At 43.5% G+C, this 21501-nt stretch overlaps 1 protein-coding gene across 3 annotated transcripts in view; it reads left to right on the top strand.

Annotated features, from left to right (window-relative positions):
* CARF (calcium responsive transcription factor) overlaps positions 1 to 21501 on the top strand; it is a 66966-nt gene that overhangs the window by 11095 nt on the left and 34370 nt on the right. For all 3 annotated transcript variants that reach the window (XM_075933834.2, XM_006130504.5, XM_075933838.1), the window contains exons 5-9: positions 3072 to 3201; positions 5864 to 5948; positions 12201 to 12390; positions 16438 to 16558; positions 18761 to 18904. In XM_075933834.2, coding sequence (XP_075789949.1) covers positions 3072 to 3201; positions 5864 to 5948; positions 12201 to 12390; positions 16438 to 16558; positions 18761 to 18904 — 670 coding nt within the window. The remainder of the gene's footprint in view (positions 1 to 3071; positions 3202 to 5863; positions 5949 to 12200; positions 12391 to 16437; positions 16559 to 18760; positions 18905 to 21501) is intronic.

The raw sequence follows: 21501 nt of genomic DNA, 5'->3' as shown, positions 1-21501 counted from the left end.
GGGCTCCCAGCCAGGACTTCCTGGTCCAGGAACACCTGTGGTCCTGCTAGAACACAGATGTTGCCGGATGAGGGAGTCCCAATTTTGGGAGCAGATGTATGCTGCCAATGAGTCTGTCTTGATAGCTCTGTATAGGAAATGATCTACATTTTATCAGTTTTATGTAACTTTGTAATGAATAATACATAGCTTTTCATCAACAGATCTCAAAAGTGTTTCAGAAAAACCCAGAGAGGGAGGGAAGGCAGAGCTATTATCCCTATTTCGCCAAGGAGGAACACAGGACACTGTGAGGGCAAATGACTTTCCCAGTGTCTCATGGAAAGTCAGTGGTAGAGCAGGAAATTGAACACATCTCAAGTTACAGGCTAATGCATGAACCACACTAGTCCAACCTTCCTCTGTGATGCAAATACTCAAGAGAGCCTTCCCTCCTAACTTTAACACTGAACAACAACAAATTTTCTCAATTGTGCGTCAAATTGGTAGCAGTCTCTTCTGTATCTAGACTGGGAACAGTGCATTTCCATTACAGTACATAGCATTGATTTTGAGTTTTTAAAAAATAGTCCTACTTTTGAAAAGTGACTTTCTTGAAATTTGAGAATCCAGTGAAAATTTTCTGTGGCAGATCTTTTAAAAAAATTCATCAGCCTACCCCAACTATTTATTTTAAAAACAACAAAACCTTCAGAAGCTGGATTCCTTTCTGTTCTTAATAAAATCCTGCATATCTTGGAACTTGGTGGTATGCTTGCTTGCTTGTTTATATAATTTTGCAACACAATCTGCTGGAACAGAGAAAAACAATACATAATTACATTTTTGGGATTTTCAAACATAATATTTTTAATTTTAAAAAGATTTTTATTATGCAACCAAATTGAGACTTTTGAGATGGTAGATTTAAAATGCATAACATCTACTTTAATACTTTACTGGGAAAAAAGTATTAATGTTTGTGCTGAGTCAGACAAACTTGACTGCTTGGTCTGCCCGTTTGAGATTACTGTTATATTTTTTAAATTTATAAAAGGGAGATAAGTCTTTTCAAAGCAGTAAATAATGTCCAAATTGGTGCTTGTGCACTATGGGCCTGACCCAAAGACCATTGAAGACAACGGAAATTAAAAAAATAACATTCTGAAGCAATGTGCACTAAGTATTTAGGGTACTCATTACATTAAAATTAGTGTTTTGCCGTTGATTTCATGGGACCACGATTTTACCCGTGTTATGTCAAGAATACATTTTAAGCACATAGTAAGATGCAGTGAAGCACCCCATTGCATGTGTAAATAGGTGTGGTGATTTTCTTAAGAACAGTTTAGGCATCAAGTAGAATTTCTAATTTTTGATTGCTCACTTGTAAGTTTAGCTGAACTTTGGCTTTGTCCCAAAATTCAGACAAACTATACTGCTCAGAATTTCATAAAGAGATACTCCTTCTCTCAATGAATGATTATTGCACCACATAATATCTTCCAAGTTTTTCTCTTCTTCATTCTCAGACAAACACTGGTTTAATTACATTCACATTTTTCTTCACATTTTCCTTTAACTGCAGATAAATTAGAATTAGTGTCTCAATCTAGGAATATTTGCTATATCTATAAACTTTTGTTGCTAGATCAAACATATATGAAAGATTTATCCTGACTAGTTATTGAATAATCATTACACTTTTCTGTAAAGAAAAATGAACTCCAAATTAGTTTCTTGAAAAATAATCCCAGTATTGACAATGATTCTCTCTGTGGTCTTTTGCTGTTTCAATTTCCCCAGCTATATAACATGGGCAGTAATAAAAACTTACTACGATTTAATTTTTACATTCCTTGCGAAGTAAAATGTTATTTTGAAGCTGAAAAGAACTATATCGGTGATAAATAAGATCATGGGTATAGTTTCAGGGGCAGAGGGGCATTTTCCCCTCCAAACTTCGAGCCTTGTGAAGGTGCAAAATTTGTCCTCTTTTCCCCCCCCCTCCGCCTGCCATGTAGTCTTGTTGGTCTATAGCCAAATAACATCTATGAATATGACCACTTTCATATGCAAATACATGAGGTAAGATTAGAGAGGCTAGATGGGTTAGATCATATATTTTACTAGACCAATTTCTTTTGGGAAAAGACACCTACAGTAGTTGGTCCAATAAAAGATATTACCTACCCACCTTCTCTCTCTAATACCCTGGGTCTGATACAGCTACAATTACAATGCATGCATCACTTAGGATGAATCATTTACTAAAGATGTTAAGAGGTGGGTAATTGATTAAGCATGTAGTCGATAAAATTTGTATCAACTACATGATCAGAGCATCTTCTCTTAGACTAAATTTGCTCGCCCTGGTCCAGGAGCTATCCCTGCTGTGACTCTGAATTTTAAATGTAGTAAGATAAGGGCAGCAGTGCGGGGGGGAGGGAAGGAAAGGACGGGACAGTCGACACCTGGGAGATGATGCTGGGGAGGAACCAGCTTTTAAGTGAGCTCTCCCCAGCACTGGCTCCTGTTCTCCCCCCTCCCCTGCGTCTGCAGAAGCAGCAAGGGGAGGGCTTACATCCGTAATATTTCTTGTATGTTGAAGATGTCGTTGCATGCTTAAGGGAGTGAACCGAGGCGACCCATTTGCATGCTCCTGATTAAGTGCAAAACAGATTTTAGTGTCTTAAATCTCCCTTGCTAGAAACATTTAAATTGAATAGATGTGTAATTTTAGCCAGCTGGATTAGACTTGCAACTGTGAAACAGATTTTTGAAAATTTAGGACAGATTATTTTAGAAGTTGTTGAAATTATTTGTTATGTAGGAATTTATTCCCAATAGGAGTTACAAAGTGCAGCCATATAATAAATATATAACTGATACATCCATATGCCTAGATTTTATAGTCAGTCACCATTCATAATTATTTAATTTCTTTGTCATCTACTGCATTCCTTTATTTCATGCGCAAAAATGCTTGTTTTTCCAGTGGCTCACTATAAATCATAGCTTGTCATTTCTCCATTCTTTGTGAAGTTATTAAACAGGAGGGTGAGGTTTTTTTAATTTTGTTTTTCACAAAGATATTTCAGAAGAGAAATGCAATGATGGAAACTTGCAGACAGTAGCAGTGGCTGCAATAGCAGACAGTACAAGCCGTTACATACTTCATCCACAAACATCTCTCACGGTGTCCAAAAAGACAACAACCAGGTAGGTGAGATGGTAAAGAGCAGATCAAATATCACTTTGCACCACAGTCACATATATTTGGTTATATCATTGATTTCAGTTCTTTTTTGTACTTGAGTTATTGCAACATTATCACCGAAAACTCCACAAGTGATTACAGTCTGTAAATACTATTGAATTACATATTACAGCCTACAATATATCATGCCAGGGAATAGCTGTAGATGTGCCACAGCTCGAGGCAAGAGGTGTATTCTGATTTCATGTGGGCGTACATTCAGAATAATTCCATTTAAATACTTAAAGTTACTCTGGATTAATACTGATGTAAATAAAATCTGAAAGTGACTCAGTTGAATTGTGAAGCTGAGTAGAGTTTCTTATATTTGCACAGTGGTGGCGGAAATTTATTAGGAATTATACGCCAAAGAGAAAAGCTGAATCTTAAAATGGAATTTGAAAAAAACTCAGGCAGTTAGACATAGAGGGCATGTCTACACAGCAGGGCAAAAGTCGAATTAAGCTATGCAATTTGAACTATGTCAATTGCTAAACTTGGCTTTTGGTGCTGTGTACACAGCAGGAAGTCGAAGGAGAACACTCTTCCTTCGATTTCCCTTACTCCTCATGAAATGAGGGTTATAGGAGTCGGAGTAAGAAATCTTCCAGCTCACCATTATTTTGTAATGGCTTGCTGTGTAGACACACTCTTTATTCTGAAATAACACTGCTCTGTAGACATAGCCAGAGAGACCATTGGTATCAATGGGAAAGCCCTATTTCAGCTCTTTTCAGGGACTTCTGAAAATCTGTGATGAAATCTTTGCTAACAGAGAGTTTTCCTATAAGTGACGTTTGAAAGGCATATTAATGCAGCACAATTTTTTAAATTAAAAATAAGCTATTTTCTCACTTCTTTCTTATCTCTTTGGTTCCAATATACAATACACTATGCCTTTAGTACTTTTAGTTGAGAATAAATTAGCATTTCTCTTCATATACTTAATTTGTATTTAAATAAGAGAAAATCTCCACAAATTGTAATTTTGACCTTTTCTTTTGTGTGTGCAATATTTGGTAAGACTGCCTTCTTACATAAGGATTTGGTGAGAGAGAAAACATGTTAGACCATTTTTATATCCTTGGCACTACAGCATAATGTTTTGCAAACGGACTGACTATATTGAAGATGTTTCTAAAATGTAGTAAACATGTTTTGTGAATAGATGTCTGACTATGTAAGTTTTTGAGATGTTATGAGGGAAAATATCCTAAGAGCCAAATATACAAGTAGTTGTATTTTTAGGGGTCTTTGTGATGGCAGTAGGTGATTTACCTGGGTCTTAGAGTGATAGACAGATCCTGGTAGATTAAGGGAGCTAGAAACAAAATCTGACTCTTGCTCACCATGAAGCTTATATGAAGCACTTTTTGATACAGCAATTCTTAAATTACTGAGAATTGCTATTTGAAAACTAGTAACATTTAACATGTATTCAATGTCAGTGTAGGCTCCAGAATTCTATCATAGACTTCCTTATATAATGAAATCTTTAACAAACTCCACCAGTATGTTTTAAAAGTATTCTAGCTGTGATTTTTATCAGGAAGTTACATGGTTTGTATTCACACGGTGGGTGAGGTAATATCACTTATTAAATCAGCTTCTGTTGCTGAGAGAGAAGCTTTGTAATGGCACAGAACTCTTCCTCGGGTCTCTGAAGCTTTGCTGAATTCTGTAAATTGGAGAATTCATAAGCCAGAGAAAATGGTGTTTTAAAATATAGCATTGTTGGTACCTGTGTAGTTTTAATTATGAGTCATGGTGAGAAGAATTTTTTTCATAAGTTTCTAAAGATAATTGTCAGTTATAGGTGTTATTGCCATGTCTACAGTTGAGCAGTAAAAGTTAACTTACCTCACACTACGAGGATATTGACTAAGGGAATCATATACAGTAAAATCTCTGTCATCTGGCATGATGGGAGAGTGGGAAAGTGCCAATTAATCAAATATTCTGTTTAATTGAAGGTTATACTTTGAAAATTGGTATTCCAGTGGTTTGAAAATTAAAATACAATAAAATAAATGAAGTATAAAATAATATCCAGTTGTAGCACTGCACTGCAGAGTAGTTGGTTTCTTGAAACACTTAGGTGTACACAGGTAAAGTTTTCAATACAGTAGACTGTCTTATGACAATACATATCACTATGGGCAGCACATGGTGTACACCCAGATGGCTAAAAGTACCCTTAACACTAAAACTATGCTGAACGTAATTTAATTTTTCTTTGATTCAGAAGGCACTTTAGAATCTTGCAGGGCCTCAGGGTCATCTTTATCAACATCAATTATCCTTGTCGATGAAGTGTAGAAGATAGGTCTGAATGTATAATTACGCTAAGACACATTCTGGAAGCTGCTTTTTAAAATAAATCTCTGATTTCTACTTGCTTTCTTGTTTTCTGCAACTTTCTTTTGTGTAAAAGTAACATGCGGAATATGCAACATGCTGGGCAGTATACCATTCCTGGTTACTAGATTGAATATTTGTATTGGGAGAGAGAAAAAATGCTGATTAATTGAGTGCCAACTAACAGAGCTTTTACAGTATTACTTTTACTTTGGTTTTGATGTCACTGTTTTGATCTGTCTATATGTTTGTTGCATTATTTTTCAGAATAGGGGAAGACCTTTTCCCTGTCCCTCTCCAGCCGCTGCCCCCAAACACTCCTGCATGGGCCCGACGTCTGAGGAACTGCGAGGTGGGCTGCAAACTATTCTAATGATACTCAATTCATCTAGATTAAGAAATTCACAGAATAAAAATGTTAGTTATGTAGATTTGCATTTTAACTTTCACAATGCTATTAAAAAAATAATACAAAAGTAGTAGTTTATAGCCATTCATGGCTGTTGCATAAACCACAGTGGTTTGTTTGAAGACACTGCTTCCTTTGATTGCATTTAATAATCCATTGACTGAAAAATCTGTTAGGACCCTTGCCTGCATCTGTGCACATAGCTTAACTTTTCAGTATCTTAACATTTGGGGATAGGATGTTTGGTCATACTTCATATAAGGTTCCATTTATGCATAGTTTGCGACAGGTTAATAAGTGATTAATTAAATGGTTAATCAGTTGTTAGAGTCCACTAGATCACTAAGTTACAGATAATCATCTCTAACCCCTTCAGTTGTGCTTATAGTCATACATGTTATAGTTATAAGCAGCATATTACATTTGTTAATCATTTTTTTTGTTTTATGTAAAATTTATTTGAAGATAATGGGGGTTAGGTCCCTGACTCCCTTAGGCTCTTTTCAAAATTCCATCTACTGTGTTTAAACTCATAATCTTAAAATCTGCATTCATATAGCATTTAATGTCCTTATATTATAGGAAAAAGTACTGCTTCTGTGACAACTCTGAATAGTGAGAATATCGATCTGCATTCTGCTGTTCACTGAACTATTCTATACATGTATTCTGAGACCCTTTGTTCTCTTTTGTTACAAAAATAAGTTTTATTGTTTGGCTCTTTAACAGGCGGAGCCAATGCAGCTAAGCAGGAATGAGCAGAATTCTATACCTTGTGTAACATCAGCAGAATTGTTTTACTAAATTCTAGTCAGTTATATTGTGCAAGCCCATTGAAGCAGATAGGTTGCAAAGTAGTCACTGAAGGCATAGTCTGGACACATTGGTGTTTTCAGATGCAATTTAGCTGAGCTTATCCTGTAGAACTATTTATTGCTGGTGATATGTTAGAAGGTAAGAACCCAAGCTAAGTTTGGCTGGCAGAGAAAGCCCTGTTTCTCAGCTGAGCACACTCAGGAGCAGCCCGAGGGTGGCTGTGGCAGCTGGCGCCCCAGGCGGAACGCGCGATCGGCACCCACGCCTGCAGGGCAATCAATGGACTGACGTCATCATCGGGCACCCCAGGTGCCCCGTGACGTCGTCATCAGGCGACCTGGGCGGCGGCGCCGTAGGCAGTGTCCGAGTCCGCCTGTAATCATGGGCTGCTCCTGAGCTCACTTGACACAGAAATCCTTGAGACAATAAACATGGTTTCCCAGAATTCCACTTTTTCAGTCACTTTCATGACAAATTGAAGTTTGACAATGTTAGGGCCTGCATGGGTGCCCTGGGAGAGAAGAGCACATGTAGGCTTTCCCTGTTGTGCTGATGCAGAAGCTGGCTGCAATACAGAATTGTTGTTCTCTTGAGCACTAGGCTCAGGACCCAGTAGCAGTCTGCAGCTCAAGAAGGTGAGGCTGCCAATGCCTCTGCTCCTGATCATGACTGCAGGACCAATAAGCACGGAGCAGCAAAAGCTGCATCTTTCCAACATCAGCAGTAAGTGCTGTGGTGACCATGCTCCTCCTGTGCCTAGCTGAGCCATTCTCTTTACATCTGTTCTGCTCAGGCAGCTTATCTCACATCACATATGCAAACCAGCAAGCTTTGTCTGTCTGTCCATTTAAATGGCCCAGGTGAATTTACCTCATTGAGCTGAATTGGATGGGGAAGGGCAGGAGCTGGCACTTTGCTGTTGCTTACTTTTAAGTGAAGGATTATAATTTACAGTAAGAGTTTTTATCACATTTTGAAGATTTTTTGATAGGCTGAATTAACAAAATACTTTCCAGCTGTGTAACAGAATGCTGAACGCTTCCCAGCATTCCTAGAAGTCAGATTTATTGGAGAGCTGTGCAAGCTTTTAATAACTCACTTGTGGACCATGACTGAAGCAGTAGATTAAGTTCATGCTTCCTGTGGTTCCATTATTTCTTCTCAGAAAAATCCCAGGGATTGATATTAAACCATCTCAAGGTCCCTTTTTGAGGAGAATACTCTTTTGTGTAAGTAAAGTTGCAGAGGAAGTCTTACAATATACAGCTGTAGGTCTGTCTTATGCCACTAGGATTATGTGGCTCCCTATTTTTTCCTCATACCTGGTAGACATAGAGAACTGAGTGAAGTAAGATGGGATGCTACTTATAGAAACATCTGGGAGGTGTGATGGTGATATGTTTGCTCCCATTTTTGAAGGCATGTTCCTACCTTTTGTAAAAGAGGTATGTAATCTGATGCTCTTCTGGATAACCATATTGCACCTGGCTTTCCAGGGAGCACAACTGGCCCCAAAGACCTGTTGTTTATCATCTGTGTTTGCTAGGCAATTGCAAACTTTTACTTGAATTTATCACTAGACATCGTTCTTCTAACTAGCCTCATAGCTTTTTGACTGGATTGCAGATTGGATTGCTGCCATGTGCTATAGGTGGAGCTACTTTTGAAAGCATAGACGTTTCAGCTGTTGCAGTATATAACTATTCATTTACATAGCAGACCTAACTGCAGAAGGTATGTTGCAGTTACAATGGGCTTCCAGTTTACTTCTAAATGCAATTAAAGATGTTTAGTACGATTAGAACCGTATGTGGTCTGGGTTCAGGATACCTGAAACTTTCTCTTCCTGTTTGCAACACTGTAATAGTTTGAGCTCAAACTGGAGTGTCTTAGCTAAGAAATCCCTACGATTTTCATGTAAGAGTGGACTGGAAGTAGGTAATTCTCAAGGGAGGTTCTCTTTCTCTGGAAATTGTTTCCCTCACTGGTCTCACAGAACCTAAATTTACTGACCAGCACGGTGTGTTCTTTTCTAGGCATTTGCCTGATGATAGTGGTTGTGAGGCCTGTGTTTAGTATACCATTGTGTCAGCTTGTTCTGTATTTTATTTTCTAGTGTAGAGAAGGATTTTGACTGAGTGAAACATCCAAGACTAAATACAAGGTGATATTATCAGTTTCAGAGTTAAGTTAAAATAAACAAATCGAGAGACATTCCATGCCGCCATCAGGCAAACCATCTCAGAGCAGTTTTTCATAACCTTCTGGTAAAAATACACCTTTACTATTGTGGTGGAAGCATACCATTATAGGAACATGAATACAAACTTATCTTGTGTCAAGACACCTAATCTGTATGATTAAGAAAAAATATCAGAAGGATTGTATTGCAGATATCAGCCATCTTTTTAATATTTAAGTTCTGTGTGGAACTTTTTTCTTAACTTAACCTGACCAAATAATAAAGAGAGCCTGAAGTAACACTTTAAAAAAAAAAGAGAGAGAGACTGCCAACCCAAAGAAAACAATTAGATACAATAATTAGGGGAAAACAAGTAAATTACAACAAGTCCAACCTGCTGCTTGTTAAATGATGAGATTCTCAAAATCACAATCTATTGCGTGATTCTCCATCATAATTAGTAAAAGAAATAGTCCAAAAAGTAAATGTGTTATTACTATATGCAACCATTATTTTCACTGTAGAGCAGGGGTGGGCAAAAAGGTCTCGGAGGGCCAGATCTGGCCTGCCAAATGGATTGATCTAGCCCATGGAGGCCCTGCTGCTCTCCCGCCCCTAGGCCAATTAGGACCTGGGGGAGGGGGAGCGTGCGAAGCTTCCTCCCACCCTATGAGCAGCATGCAGCACTTTGAAGCACCGTGTGCTGTTCGCAGGGCAGGAGGAGACATCACATGCTCCTCCACCCCCAAGCCCTGATTGGCCTGGAGGCAGGAGGAGCGTGCGAAGTTTCCTTCCCCCGCCCTGCGAGGAGCACACAGCACTTCAAAGTGCCATATGCTTGCACAGTGCAGGAGCAGGGCGAGGGAAGCTTCGCACAGCTCCCCTGCCCCCAGGCCAATCAGGATTTGGGGGTGGGGGAGTGTGTGATGTCTCCTCCAGCCCTGTTAGCAGTGCATGGCTCTTTGAAGTGCTGCATGCTACTTGCAGGGTGAAGGTAGGGCGGGAAGAGGCTTCACCCACTCCCCCAAGCCAATCAGGGCCTGGAGGCAGGGGAGTGTGTGAAGCTTCTTCCCACCCTGATAGGGGCACGAGTGCCTAGTGGGAAGTGGGGACCAATGGGGCTCTCCCACCCCAAGACCAATTATGGTCTGAGGTTGGGGAAGCCCAGAAGCATTCTGGCCCTGCTTTTCCAGGACGGCCCGGGGCCAAGCCAAAAATTATTGCCCATTCCTGCTGTAGAGAATAGAGGGATATAGCATCTCAGAGAGAGGGGGTGGCTGGAAGGGGCAAAGGCTCTCTGCTGTATGACACTTGTCTTTCTGTTCTGTGGTTTTCTCATCTATTTCCTGCTTGGTACATTGGGATATAGTCAGATGAAACTATTGATGATCGCCTGCAGAGAGTCTGGATACCGTGAGAGGTGCTGAGGTGTGAATTGTCTTGTTTTGAGTTAATAGGTTTACCGGATAGCCAACAGCAAAAAGCAAGTGGTGTCATTGTGAGGAACTTTTAGATTGAGCCTGCTGAGGTCCTTTGTTGTCATCTGGAGCTGTGATACAAGTGACTATGACTGGCTTGCATGGAAGAAATTCTGTTTGAATTACAGGCAGTCCCCGACTTACTTAAGTCGGATCCGCACTTAAGAACGGGGCTTTCTCGCCCCGGAGGTCGAGGTGGCGGATTGCTACCTGCGAGCTCCGGGGCGAGAAAGCCCCGTTCGTAAGCTGCTCCGGTGCCCCTGGTCTGCTGGAGACTGTCTCCAGCAGACCAGGGGCACCGGGCGGGTTCCCGCGCTTCTGAGGCTTTGCCAGAGCAAAGCCTCAGAAGCGCGGGGAACCGCCGCTGCTGCCGCTTCAGTCCCGGTGCCTGTGGTCTGCTGGGGACCGTCCCCAGCAGACCACAGGCACCGGGACTGAAGCTGCAGCCACGGCGGGGTCCCGCGCCTCTGAGACTTTGCCAGAGCAAAGCCTCAGAGGCGCGGCACCCCGCTGCCGCTGCGGCTCTGCTCCCCGTGTCCCTGGTCTGCTGGGGGGGGGGGGGGGCGCAGCTAGTGTGCCCCCCCCCCCCCCAGCAGACCAGGCTTTTGTTTTGGACCCTGGGGCAGAGCAGCTGGGGCGCTGCCGATTGGTCCTGCAGCGCCGCTCTGGGCACTACTGGACCAACCCGGCAGCACCCCAACTGCTCTGCCCCAGGTCCTGATTCAGCCGCTGCTGGTCAGTTTAAGCAGCGGCTGAATCAGGATGCCTGGGGCAGAGCAGATGGGGTGCTGCTGGGTTGGTCCAGTAGCACCGAGGAGCGGCGCTACTGGAGCAACCCAGCAGCACCCCAGCTGCTCTGCCCCAGGCGTCCCCAAGTCAGCTTCTGCTGAAACTGACCAGCGCTGACTACAGGAAGCCCGAGGCAGAGTTGCTCTGCCCCGGGCTTCCTGGAATCAGCTGCTGATCAGTTTCAGCAGCAGCTGACTTGGGGACACCTGGGGTTCTTAAGTTGATTCTGTATGTAAGTCAGAACTGGCGGTCAGTTTCAGCAGCGGCTGAATCTGGACGCCAGTTCCGACTTACATACAGATTCAACTTAAGAACAAACCTACAGTCCCTATCTTGTACGTAACCCGGGGACTGCCTGTATTTGTTGTTCTTCTAGATGTGACGAGCAGGGCCACCAGAAATATTTTCTACAATGCACTGACGTTTAGTAAACATTTATTTTAGTAGAAGAGTCTGAAGTAAAGGGAATGGTCCAGTGTGAAGTAACTAATTTGCTTCTTTCTTTTGGTACTAGAGTAATTCCATTTATCTAAATGCCAATTCATAGAAGGTCAGTTACAATTCCTGACTGCATGCCTTACTCCCTCAACTACCTAAAATGTATTTTTGGAGGTTTTGGATGTTGCCAAATCCTTAACAAATTAGGTTATTCTGACTGTTGCTATAATGGCCTAATGCTTTGACATTCAGAATGTTTTAATTATAGTCTCAGATTGCTGACAAACACCTCTGGTATGAACTCACTGAAGGCTGATTTTTGTGTTAGACGTTATGATAAATCTGGTTGCAATACAACCAGTGCACAAAACATTTCAGGCAATGTCCTCACCTGCCACCATGCCAGAGTCCCTGACGCATATTTATTTTTTGGATATTGATCAGCAGTCAGATTGGTGAATAATCCTATTATTTCACCTCCTTTCCATGCAGAAAATTGGGGATTCGTACCGCGGCTATTGTGTGAGCGAGACAGAATTAGAGAGTGTTCTAACGCTACACAAGCAGCAAACACAAAGTGTGTGGGGGACGCGCCAGTCTCCAAGCCCAGCCAAACCTGCCACACGGTTGATGTGGAAATCTCAGTATGTCCCATATGATGGGATCCCTTTTGTCAATGCAGGTAATTAACTTTTTTTAATAATTATTTTCAAAGTCTCAATATCACTAGTCAGTTGGCCAAAAAAGAACCCTCGTGAAACTACACTTTGGTACTCTGCCAGAAGTTTACTAAGTATTGGTAAAATTTCCCACAAACTTGGGAAAGGATGGCTTAGTGTCAGGCCCGCCAACACAGGGGAGCAAAGGGGGCAGTAACCCTGGGACCCAGTGATTCAAAAGGACCCAGGGCTCCCAGCTGCTTCCACTGCTACAGCAGTGGTCAGAGCCCCAGGCCCTTTAAATCACTGCCGGAGCGCCATGCAGTGCGCTCTGGGCAGCTCTGAGGGTTAGCATGGGGAGGGAGAGGGCACAGTGCACTCTGGGCAGTGCTGCGGGCTGGCTGCTCCAGCCCCACCCCTTTCAGTAACATTGAGCTTGCCCTCCCATCTCCTCATTGCCCTGGGGCTGGGCAGGTCTGTTAGCCCCTAGTGGTTTAGCCCCAAGTTATAAACATCTAAATTTCCTGGAACACACGTGCACATTCCAGTGTGAGTGATTCAAACCCTTCCTCCTTTTAGATGTAGGTTAATTAAGAATAATGTGGGGAAGTTTTTTGAATGCGGCCTTGAAGATGATGTCCAGTCTGCTCTGCATGGACAATCAGGGTTTTCATGAGGGTGGTAAGGAACTGATCCATCAGGATTACTAAACTTTCTGGGGATCCCGCTGAAAACTTTGGACAGCAGAAACCAATAGGGTGTCTGAATTAACCCTAAAACAATTTTCAAAAAACTTATCCAGAGAGATTAATCTTGTAAATAAATGTGTAGTATTTACTAGTTTGTGATTTCTTTTTTAGTCATAGAGTGAGTATTGTATGAGTGTGTGTGTGTGAATGTGAACTTTAGATTTGAAATTTGTCAATTCTCTTGTTTAAACAGAGCCAATGGGATATGATGCATGGTTGAGTGCAGGATGCATTTGTCTGAGCTGAAAGTAACTGAAAAAGTGAAATGTCATTATCCATTTTAAAGCTAAGACCATTCTGCTATGAAGAGGAGCAAGAATACGAAGGGACAAAACCAGAAAAGCTTTCCCTCACTCAAGAGATGCCAGATCTTTTTACTAACTTGTGAGATTAGCTAAACAAATGACTCCTCCAGATAAAAAGAATAAAAACCTGTTCAGTTAGTATTTTGTTTTAAAAAACATTGTGGATTAGTTTAGCCAGCTTTTGCTTGCTTTGGCCAGACAGAAAGGCAATGCTGTTTTATAATTCCTACACACTGTTATATTCATGAATTGTACTTCTAGTCTATAGCACCCTTCTATGAAAATCCTAGACTACTTTTCAACAGAGGCTGTGGGTTAAAATGGTACCCTCATTTACCAAACTCCGGTTAACTTGACTTCCTGTTTAATTGAAGATATATTGCGGTGGTGTCAGTCACACTTACTGAGGCTAATTGAAGTTCAGTTTCAGGCCTGCAGAGACCCTGAACTGTGCAGGTCTAAAGTGCTGTTCTTGTGAAACCTCTAATCTTTGAGTAAGTGGAGTTGTTCTTCAGTCTCTTGCCTGCCTCTGCTTCTGCTGAGCCAATTAGTTTTGAAGAAGAGGGCCAACATTCCATATTGTGAAACAGAAAGCAGCAGGTATTCAAACCCTGCTTTTACTAAGATTTTGGACAATTGAGACCTTGGTAATCCAGGCAAATTCTTTATTAGAGACCTAAGCCAATTTCTGTTTACAGTGAGAAAAGTCACTATACTTAGTCAACTATATCATCTAGTTCCCCTTCTGAATAGCATTTCTATTTGCATTGATTTTTTTTAAAGTCACATGCTCATGCATAATTTTGATTACTAGGGGGCGGTGCCCTCTGCTCGCTATGCTTGCCAACCCCCCTGTCTGTGGGGGCAGGCAGCCTTGGCCACCAGGGAGGGCTGGGGTCATGCCATCCCCAGATTCTTGGGTCCCTGCCCCAGCAATGGGGGAGGGGAGGGCCACCAGTTGCACCAGCCGCAGTCTCTCGGCCCCCCGCCTCTCCAGCTGCCAGGCCCACACCAGTCCCTGGGGGTAGGTAAGTCCAGCAAACCCCCAGCCACTGGGGAGGGCTGGGGCCACACCAGACCTGGCTTCACACCCCTGTCCCTAGCCACCCAGGAGGGTAGGGGAAGGCTGGAGTCTGCGCCAGAACTGACCACCAGGGAGGGGAGTGCCGTGTGAGACATGGCTGCTTGGGAGGGGAGATGGTAAGCAAGACTGGCTCTCCCCCCCCCAGCCGCCAGGGAGGGCTGGGGCTTTGAAAGCCCTGGCCTCTTGGCTCCTCTTCTCCCCCCCCCCCCCCCGGTGCCGACCACAGCCAGCCCTGGCCTCCCCCCCCCTCCAGTCATAGCCCTGGCCTCGTGGCTCCCCCACATCCCCTTCTGGCCACAGCCAGCCCTGCCCCCCCTCCCACCTGTCTCCCCAGTTGCGACCAGCCCCAACCTCTACACAACCCACCGTAATCGCAGCTCTGGCCTCTTGGCCTCCCCATCCTCCTTCCTGATTGCAGCCAGCCCCAGCCTCTGGCTGCCAGAGGAGGGCCAAGGCCGGGCCAGGGGACAGCGGGGACAAGGGTGGAAGCTTCTCACTGTGCTCAGGGCCCCAACACTCGGAATCCACCGGAAAACCACTGTCTCAGGCCAAGGCCAGGAGCACTGGGGCCGCTGCCTGCCTGGAGCTGCAGCCTACACCCCTTTCCCCTGCACGATTAGTATGCCAGCGCTGGCTTCCTATGTGGGAAGAAGGAGAGGAGAAAGCTCTGAGACTCTGTGCTGGGGAAGCACAAACTGGACCCAGCACGGAGTCTCAGGGCTTTCTCCTCTCCCCTGCAGGAAGCCGGTGTTGGCATGCTAATCTTGGGGGGGGGGGGGCAGTCGAGGCTGGAGTGCCAGGCAGGTGGTGGCCCAAGCACTCCCATGGCCCTGGCCTGAGGCAACCGGAGATGGCAGTTGCTCACTGGGTCCCAGAGTGTCAGGGCCCCAAGGTAGAATCTGCCCTGCCAGGCAGCTTTGCCGTCCCCAAACGGTGTCTGGGGCAGGGAAGCTGTGCAAGGGCGGAGCTGGTGGGATGTCAGAGTGACATAATGACGTCACTCTGTGTCCCACAGGAAAAACATTTTTATATACATTAGATCATTTTGTATCACCTTCTGTCTCAGCAGTGTGACACAAGAAACACATCTGTTATTTCAAAGCTAGAAAATTATATTTAAAAATCAAGATGCTAAAGTATTTGGATTATGAATAGGGGATACTAGGGAAAAAGTTAAATATCGTTCAGAACAAAATCCATGTTCTCTTCCCAGCTCTGTCAGATTACATTTATTACTTCACTCTTCTTTGCAATAAGTCTGACTCAAGAAAATTATTTTAATGAAGTTTTCAAAAACGTTACGGAACTCTGTGTTTCTTGCACAGTATTATTTATTTTGGGTACCATATTGATGCAATATATGTTAACTGAAGAAACTGGCATTGAAGTCACAAACCATAATGACCAGCAAGGCTAAAGAATTGAACATGGTATATGAAGTAAGGAACTCCCAAGATCTGATTTCAGCAGTGCCTTTGATTTGTTGTACAATTTAGGATCAGATTCTGTCACCTCTACTTGTTGTTAGTACAAACAACTTATTCATTAAATAGCCCATAAGACTACTCATATTACGTTTAGCACTAGTTGCTGAGTAAAGGTGGCAGAATCTGTCTTTACAAGTTTGTGTCAATTTTCACCTTTCTAAAATGATTATGATAATATTTAATTACCTATCTTACAGGAATTTTGTGAAGATTAACTAGTTTGGAAAGTCCTTTGGAAAACTGACGTGTTATAAGTGCTGAATAGAATTACGGGAAAAGCAGAAATTCTGTAACTCAGGCATCCCGAGTGCTCTTCCAGGAAGAGTATAAAAATAAGTGCTTCAAATCACTCTTTTCTCCTCAGAAGTCTATTTTGTTGTTATCTGCTGGTAGGAACCAGTAGCTGTTGGAATTAATAATAGAGACAGTTGCTTTCTGTCCACAGGAAGCAGAGCCATTGTGATGGAATGCCAGTACGGGCCAAGGAGGAAAGGTTTCCAGCCCAAAAAAACTAGTGAGATGGAAAATGCCGCCTGCCAGTTGTACAAAGCCACTTGTCCAGCACGGTAAGCATTAGCTACAAAGCTGAAATTGGCATGGCTCTGGTCTGGAGACTTTAGTAATTGATATGAGAGCTTGGATCTCAAGAAAACTCACTGATAATTGCATGGCATTATAGTGACAAAGCTCTATAATTATATTTTGTCTCCGATACAAGTAGGAGTTGATGCTCATTTAGAGAGAAAGAGGGTAAGTTCCTGTGAAAGTGGATGTGGCTAGAATATGATAGGTGTCAGGGTATGTTTACATTTACACCCTCTTTCGAGAGAGGGATGCAAATGAAGACATTCAAAATTGCGTATGAAGCTGGGATTTAAATATCCCACGCTTCATTTGCATATTTGCATTATGGCGCTATTTTGAAACAACAGACGCTGTTAAGACGTAGTTATTTCGAGAGAAAACCCTTCTCTCGAAATTACCAGTTATTTCGAGAGAAGGGTTTTCTCTCAAAATAACCTCAACTTAACAGTGTGTTATTTCAAAATAGCGCTATTTCGAAATAGCGCCATAACATGAATATGCAAATGAAGCATGGGATATTTAAATCCCGGCTTCATTTGCAATTTCGAATGTCTTCATTTGTATCCCTCTCTCGAAAGAGTGAGCAAGTGTAGACATACCCTCCTAAATCTTATTTTGGAGTTTTGCTTATCAGGGAATAAGCAAATTCACCAAACACCTCTGCCTATGCAATTCCAGTGGCATCTTCTTGATTCTCATCTCCCCCGTAAACTTTCTGCTATCAACTTCCTGGGTTCAGGTATGGCTCTACACCACTAGATCCGTGGTTCCCAACCTTTTTTATACTGCGGACCATCAAACCCATTTACAGACTTTTGGCGGACTGATATCATTTAATTTGCATATTCATTATGTGAATAAATATGCAAATAATGTTACCTGTCCACCAACCCACTCACCCACTGACCCCGTCTTGTTATTGCACATCACTCTACCTCCAACCACAGAACCCTCTGACCCCCATCCAGCCAACCCTATTATTAAACCTGCCAAACCCATCATCTGATATCCCTTGTATCCTACTAACCCCATTACCACATAAGTCTGTCTTGACAAGCCTGTCACCCCAGCACCCACTGTCTCCTGCTTCCCAATACCCCCTGCTGCCGACTTTCTTTTGGCAAGCACCTTTGTCATGCCTGGAGCCTGTCCTGCATCTGCTGTCACTAGCGACCCCTGACTTAAATTGACAACTTCCCATTTCCCCAAATCCTGCCCCACCACTCCCAGTCATGGAGTCATCCACAATCTCCATGACTGCCTGTTGTGCCAAACCCTGATCCTGCCCCACTGACCTTGCAACTGCCTGTTTCACAAGCTCTGAGGCCCCCAACCCTGCTTAGACACCCTCAGATCTGCTGCCCCCTGAGACAGAAGCACAAGCTGCGCCACATCTGGCTTCATAATCACTGACCTACTGCAACCCACCCCCCTCTTGTCCTTTGACCTCTAGCCCCTGCCCTCTCCTTTAACCCCTAACTCCAACCCAGCCCCTTGCTCTCCAGTGCCTAATACCCTAAGTCCCAGAACCTCTGACCCCCACAGCCCATGCCAACATCCTCTTGCCCCATGACCCCATCATGCCCTCACCCAACACCCCTTTGCCTTTTGACCCCACCCCACCTCCACACTTCCCAGAGCAAGGGAGTATGACCGTTACTGCTATGCAGGCAGGGGGAATTGCCGTTGGCAGCACACATGCTTTCTCCTCCTTTGCACCCCCTCCCTCCCAAGAATGTTTCACGCCCCCATAGGTAGAGGCAGCGTGGAGCGCAGAGCCCTGGAGAGGCCACCATCTTACCTGGGGGGAAGGAGGGAGATAGGCGCCTCTTCCTGCTGCTGTCTTAGCCCCAGTGCCACCACCAGGCAAAATCAGCTGCTATGGCTGCCGTAGTGGAAGCTGCTAAAGCAGCTGCTGCAGCCCAGCAGCCAGCAGTTCATGGACCAGCACTGGTCTGCGGACTGGCAATTGGGAACCATTGTTTTAGATCACTTCTCACCTGACTGAGAAATCCTAGAGAGTACTTCTGGGGTTTCTCCACTTTTTGAATCTCTCTCTGCTTGAGTTCCCTACTGCTTCTTTGCAATAAAAGTAAGCAGAAATTAAATATATAATGATTCTGCCTTCCTGAGGTAGATCTATAATGAAGCTGAATTCCTCTGTTTTTGTTTTTTCTTGGAAGTATCTATATTAAAAAGGTACAAAAGTTTCCTGAGTATAGAGTCCCCACTGATCCCAAAATCGACAAGAAAATCATAAGAATGGAACAAGAGAAAGCTTTCAACATGCTGAAGAAGAACTTGATAGATGCTGGAGGAGTCCTCAGGTGAAATTTCCACTCATTGCTCTAACTTGAAAAATAGAAAGGGGAGAGGGGAAAATCAGTTGTTTGGCTTTTTTTTTAAAAAAGGGTCTTCATTAAAATGTATTGTAAAAGGTGGAAAACTATTCACAAAGAAACATATCATACTGTGGGAATTATGTAAAATATGCTCAGAATACTTATAGAATTTTGGGCATTACCAACAATGAGCCACCTGGATGGCTTTGTGCCCCAAAGGCAGCTGGCTGTAAGAGGATCATTCCCACCCAGTATGGAAGGATCTTTAAATGCTGTATGTTGATATAATAGCTTCTTCCCAACCTGTCTTCCTGTGGCTGGGGAGAACATGGCTGGGAGAAGAGGCTATGGTCAGAACAGTCCTTTATCCTTGCATCTGTTAGCAGCCATCATGAGGTTGCAGAGCCTCAGATCAGTTCTTCCTTATGCCCCGGGGATCAGAGTAGCCCTGGGATCAAAGGAGAATAAAGGTGATATAAAATCATCTTTCTGTGTGCATAAACCACCACACAAACCCTTCCCCAAGCTGAATTGTGCTAAACATTGCTGATCCACAGTCAAGGATCTGGGCCAAACTTTTTAAAATGTAAATAAACAAATCGTAGTTGTAACTTCTGCTAGGAGCCTGACAGCCACAAGAATAAGGGTCTTTTCCCCCTTCAAATCCTTATCCATGTGAATAGAACATTTGTGCATAGACCTATTGACATCAGTGGGAGTATTCGCAAGTAAAGGGTTGAACTACTTAACCCATTTACACTATTTGCTTACAACTATAGTGAGGTGGGCGGGAGGAGGGGAACATTAATAATTTTTGGTGAAGATCATGTTAGTTTCAAGAGCCATATTAAAATTGTAAAGAGGAATGCAACTTGAATTAGGGCTGATGCTCTTTAATGGATACGTATAGCTGGGATCTCCATGAAAGGTTTGATCGTCCACATTTGATTCACTTCTACCAGCAAAATGCAGTCACATAGTGGCACAATGTCTGCCTAGGAAAGGTCATAGGGTAAGGATATTTTACAAAGTTATACTCCGTTATGGGACTTGGAACAGTATTTTTCTCAGGGTGAAAACAAGGCTAAAGAACTCTGGGTTCTATCTGTGTAGCCCTATTGAAGGAGTAACTGCAAATGGAAGCAGTTCCCTCTCACAAAGGGCAGCAGCAGTACTACTGTCTAGCTTTTCTAAGAGAGGAATCTCCTCTCTGTGAGTTAAAAGAAGTGTTTAACCCCTTTCTGTTTGCAGAGATGAATCAAGCCCCATATTTGCTTATAATACTTAGGCAAAATGGAGTGAGCGAAGTGTTAGTGAATCTTTGTCATTGTAAATTAATATTATATAAACATTATTTTTTGCTTATGTGCTGTACGTAAAAGTATTACATAAAATACTAAAAGTGGAATAAAACTGTCAGTCTTTTATCTGAGGATCTGAAAGCACTTCACGATTAAGCCTCATGCTTCCCTGCAAAGTAGCTAATTATTATTATTCCTATTTTATAGACTGGGAGATTGAGGCATAGTGAGGTTTAATGATTTGTTCAAAGCTACAAAGCAAGTCAGTTGCCTAACCAGCAGCACACCCTGGTAGTATGCTGTCCAATCTTTCTTTAATGATCATACCACACTTCTTGTGATTTGTTCCACAGCCTTTCCAAAAGAAAGGTATAGTTGGACCCTCCATGTTTCTATTACACTGTCCATGGGAGCAACTATATTTGTGTGTTTTATCTACATATTGGCCAGAAAGCATGTGGTGTCACATCACTGATTAAGAGGCCTCCATTATGGACTGATTGAGCACCCTCTGCATGTCTGCATTGTTATTTGGAAGAGCTGTGTGTGATTCCCAGTTGATTCCGTCTATCATTGAGTCATCAGGACTAGGGAGTTCTACAGAGTATTATGTGGAACTGGGGAAATGGAAGAGGAAGAGCTCAATAGACACCTCATGTAGATCGATAAGACACTTTTCAGTTGAAGAGGATCACTGGCATGGAATCTAGTGGTTAGCCCTAACATTTTCCAACCACACGTGGAGTGAGTTTTGGTTTGTGTACCAATATTGAGGTCATGTGCGCTGGTTTGGATGTGTGCCTCCGTGGCATCCAATTTAACAACACACACATGTTCCCGACTACCAGAGCAGAAACCCCTCCACCCCCGCTTCCTAGCCGCCGGAGCAGACCCTGACCCCCCTCCCCTCCCCTCCCAGTCATGCAGCATGTCCTGTTCCTGGCTGTTGGAGCAGACACTCCTCCCCTGAGCCATGTGGCAGGTCTCGTTCCAAGCCTCAGCCACCAGAACAGACCCCAGCCCTCCTGCCATGTGGCAGCCCCGCCCCCGCCACTGGAGCAGGCCTCCCCACACGGCTGCAGCAAGTCCCAGCCCCCTGCATCAGCAGCTCCCTCACCACGCCATCTCAGCCAGCCCCGCCCGCTGGAGCAGTCACCTGCTGCATGAGTGTTGCTGCGTAGCTCTCCAGAGCAGGTGGGTGGGGGAAGAAATTTTGTGCGTGAGCATGCCCCTTAGCAGGAGCTATGGCGGTGAGGATGGACTACTCAATGCAGTACAGTG

The sequence above is a fragment of the Pelodiscus sinensis genome, chromosome 7, assembly GCF_052426305.1.
Source record: "Pelodiscus sinensis isolate ZL-2025 chromosome 7, ASM5242630v1, whole genome shotgun sequence".
Classification (NCBI taxonomy): domain Eukaryota; kingdom Metazoa; phylum Chordata; order Testudines; family Trionychidae; genus Pelodiscus; species Pelodiscus sinensis.
This window is presented reverse-complemented; position numbering and strand designations above follow the sequence as displayed.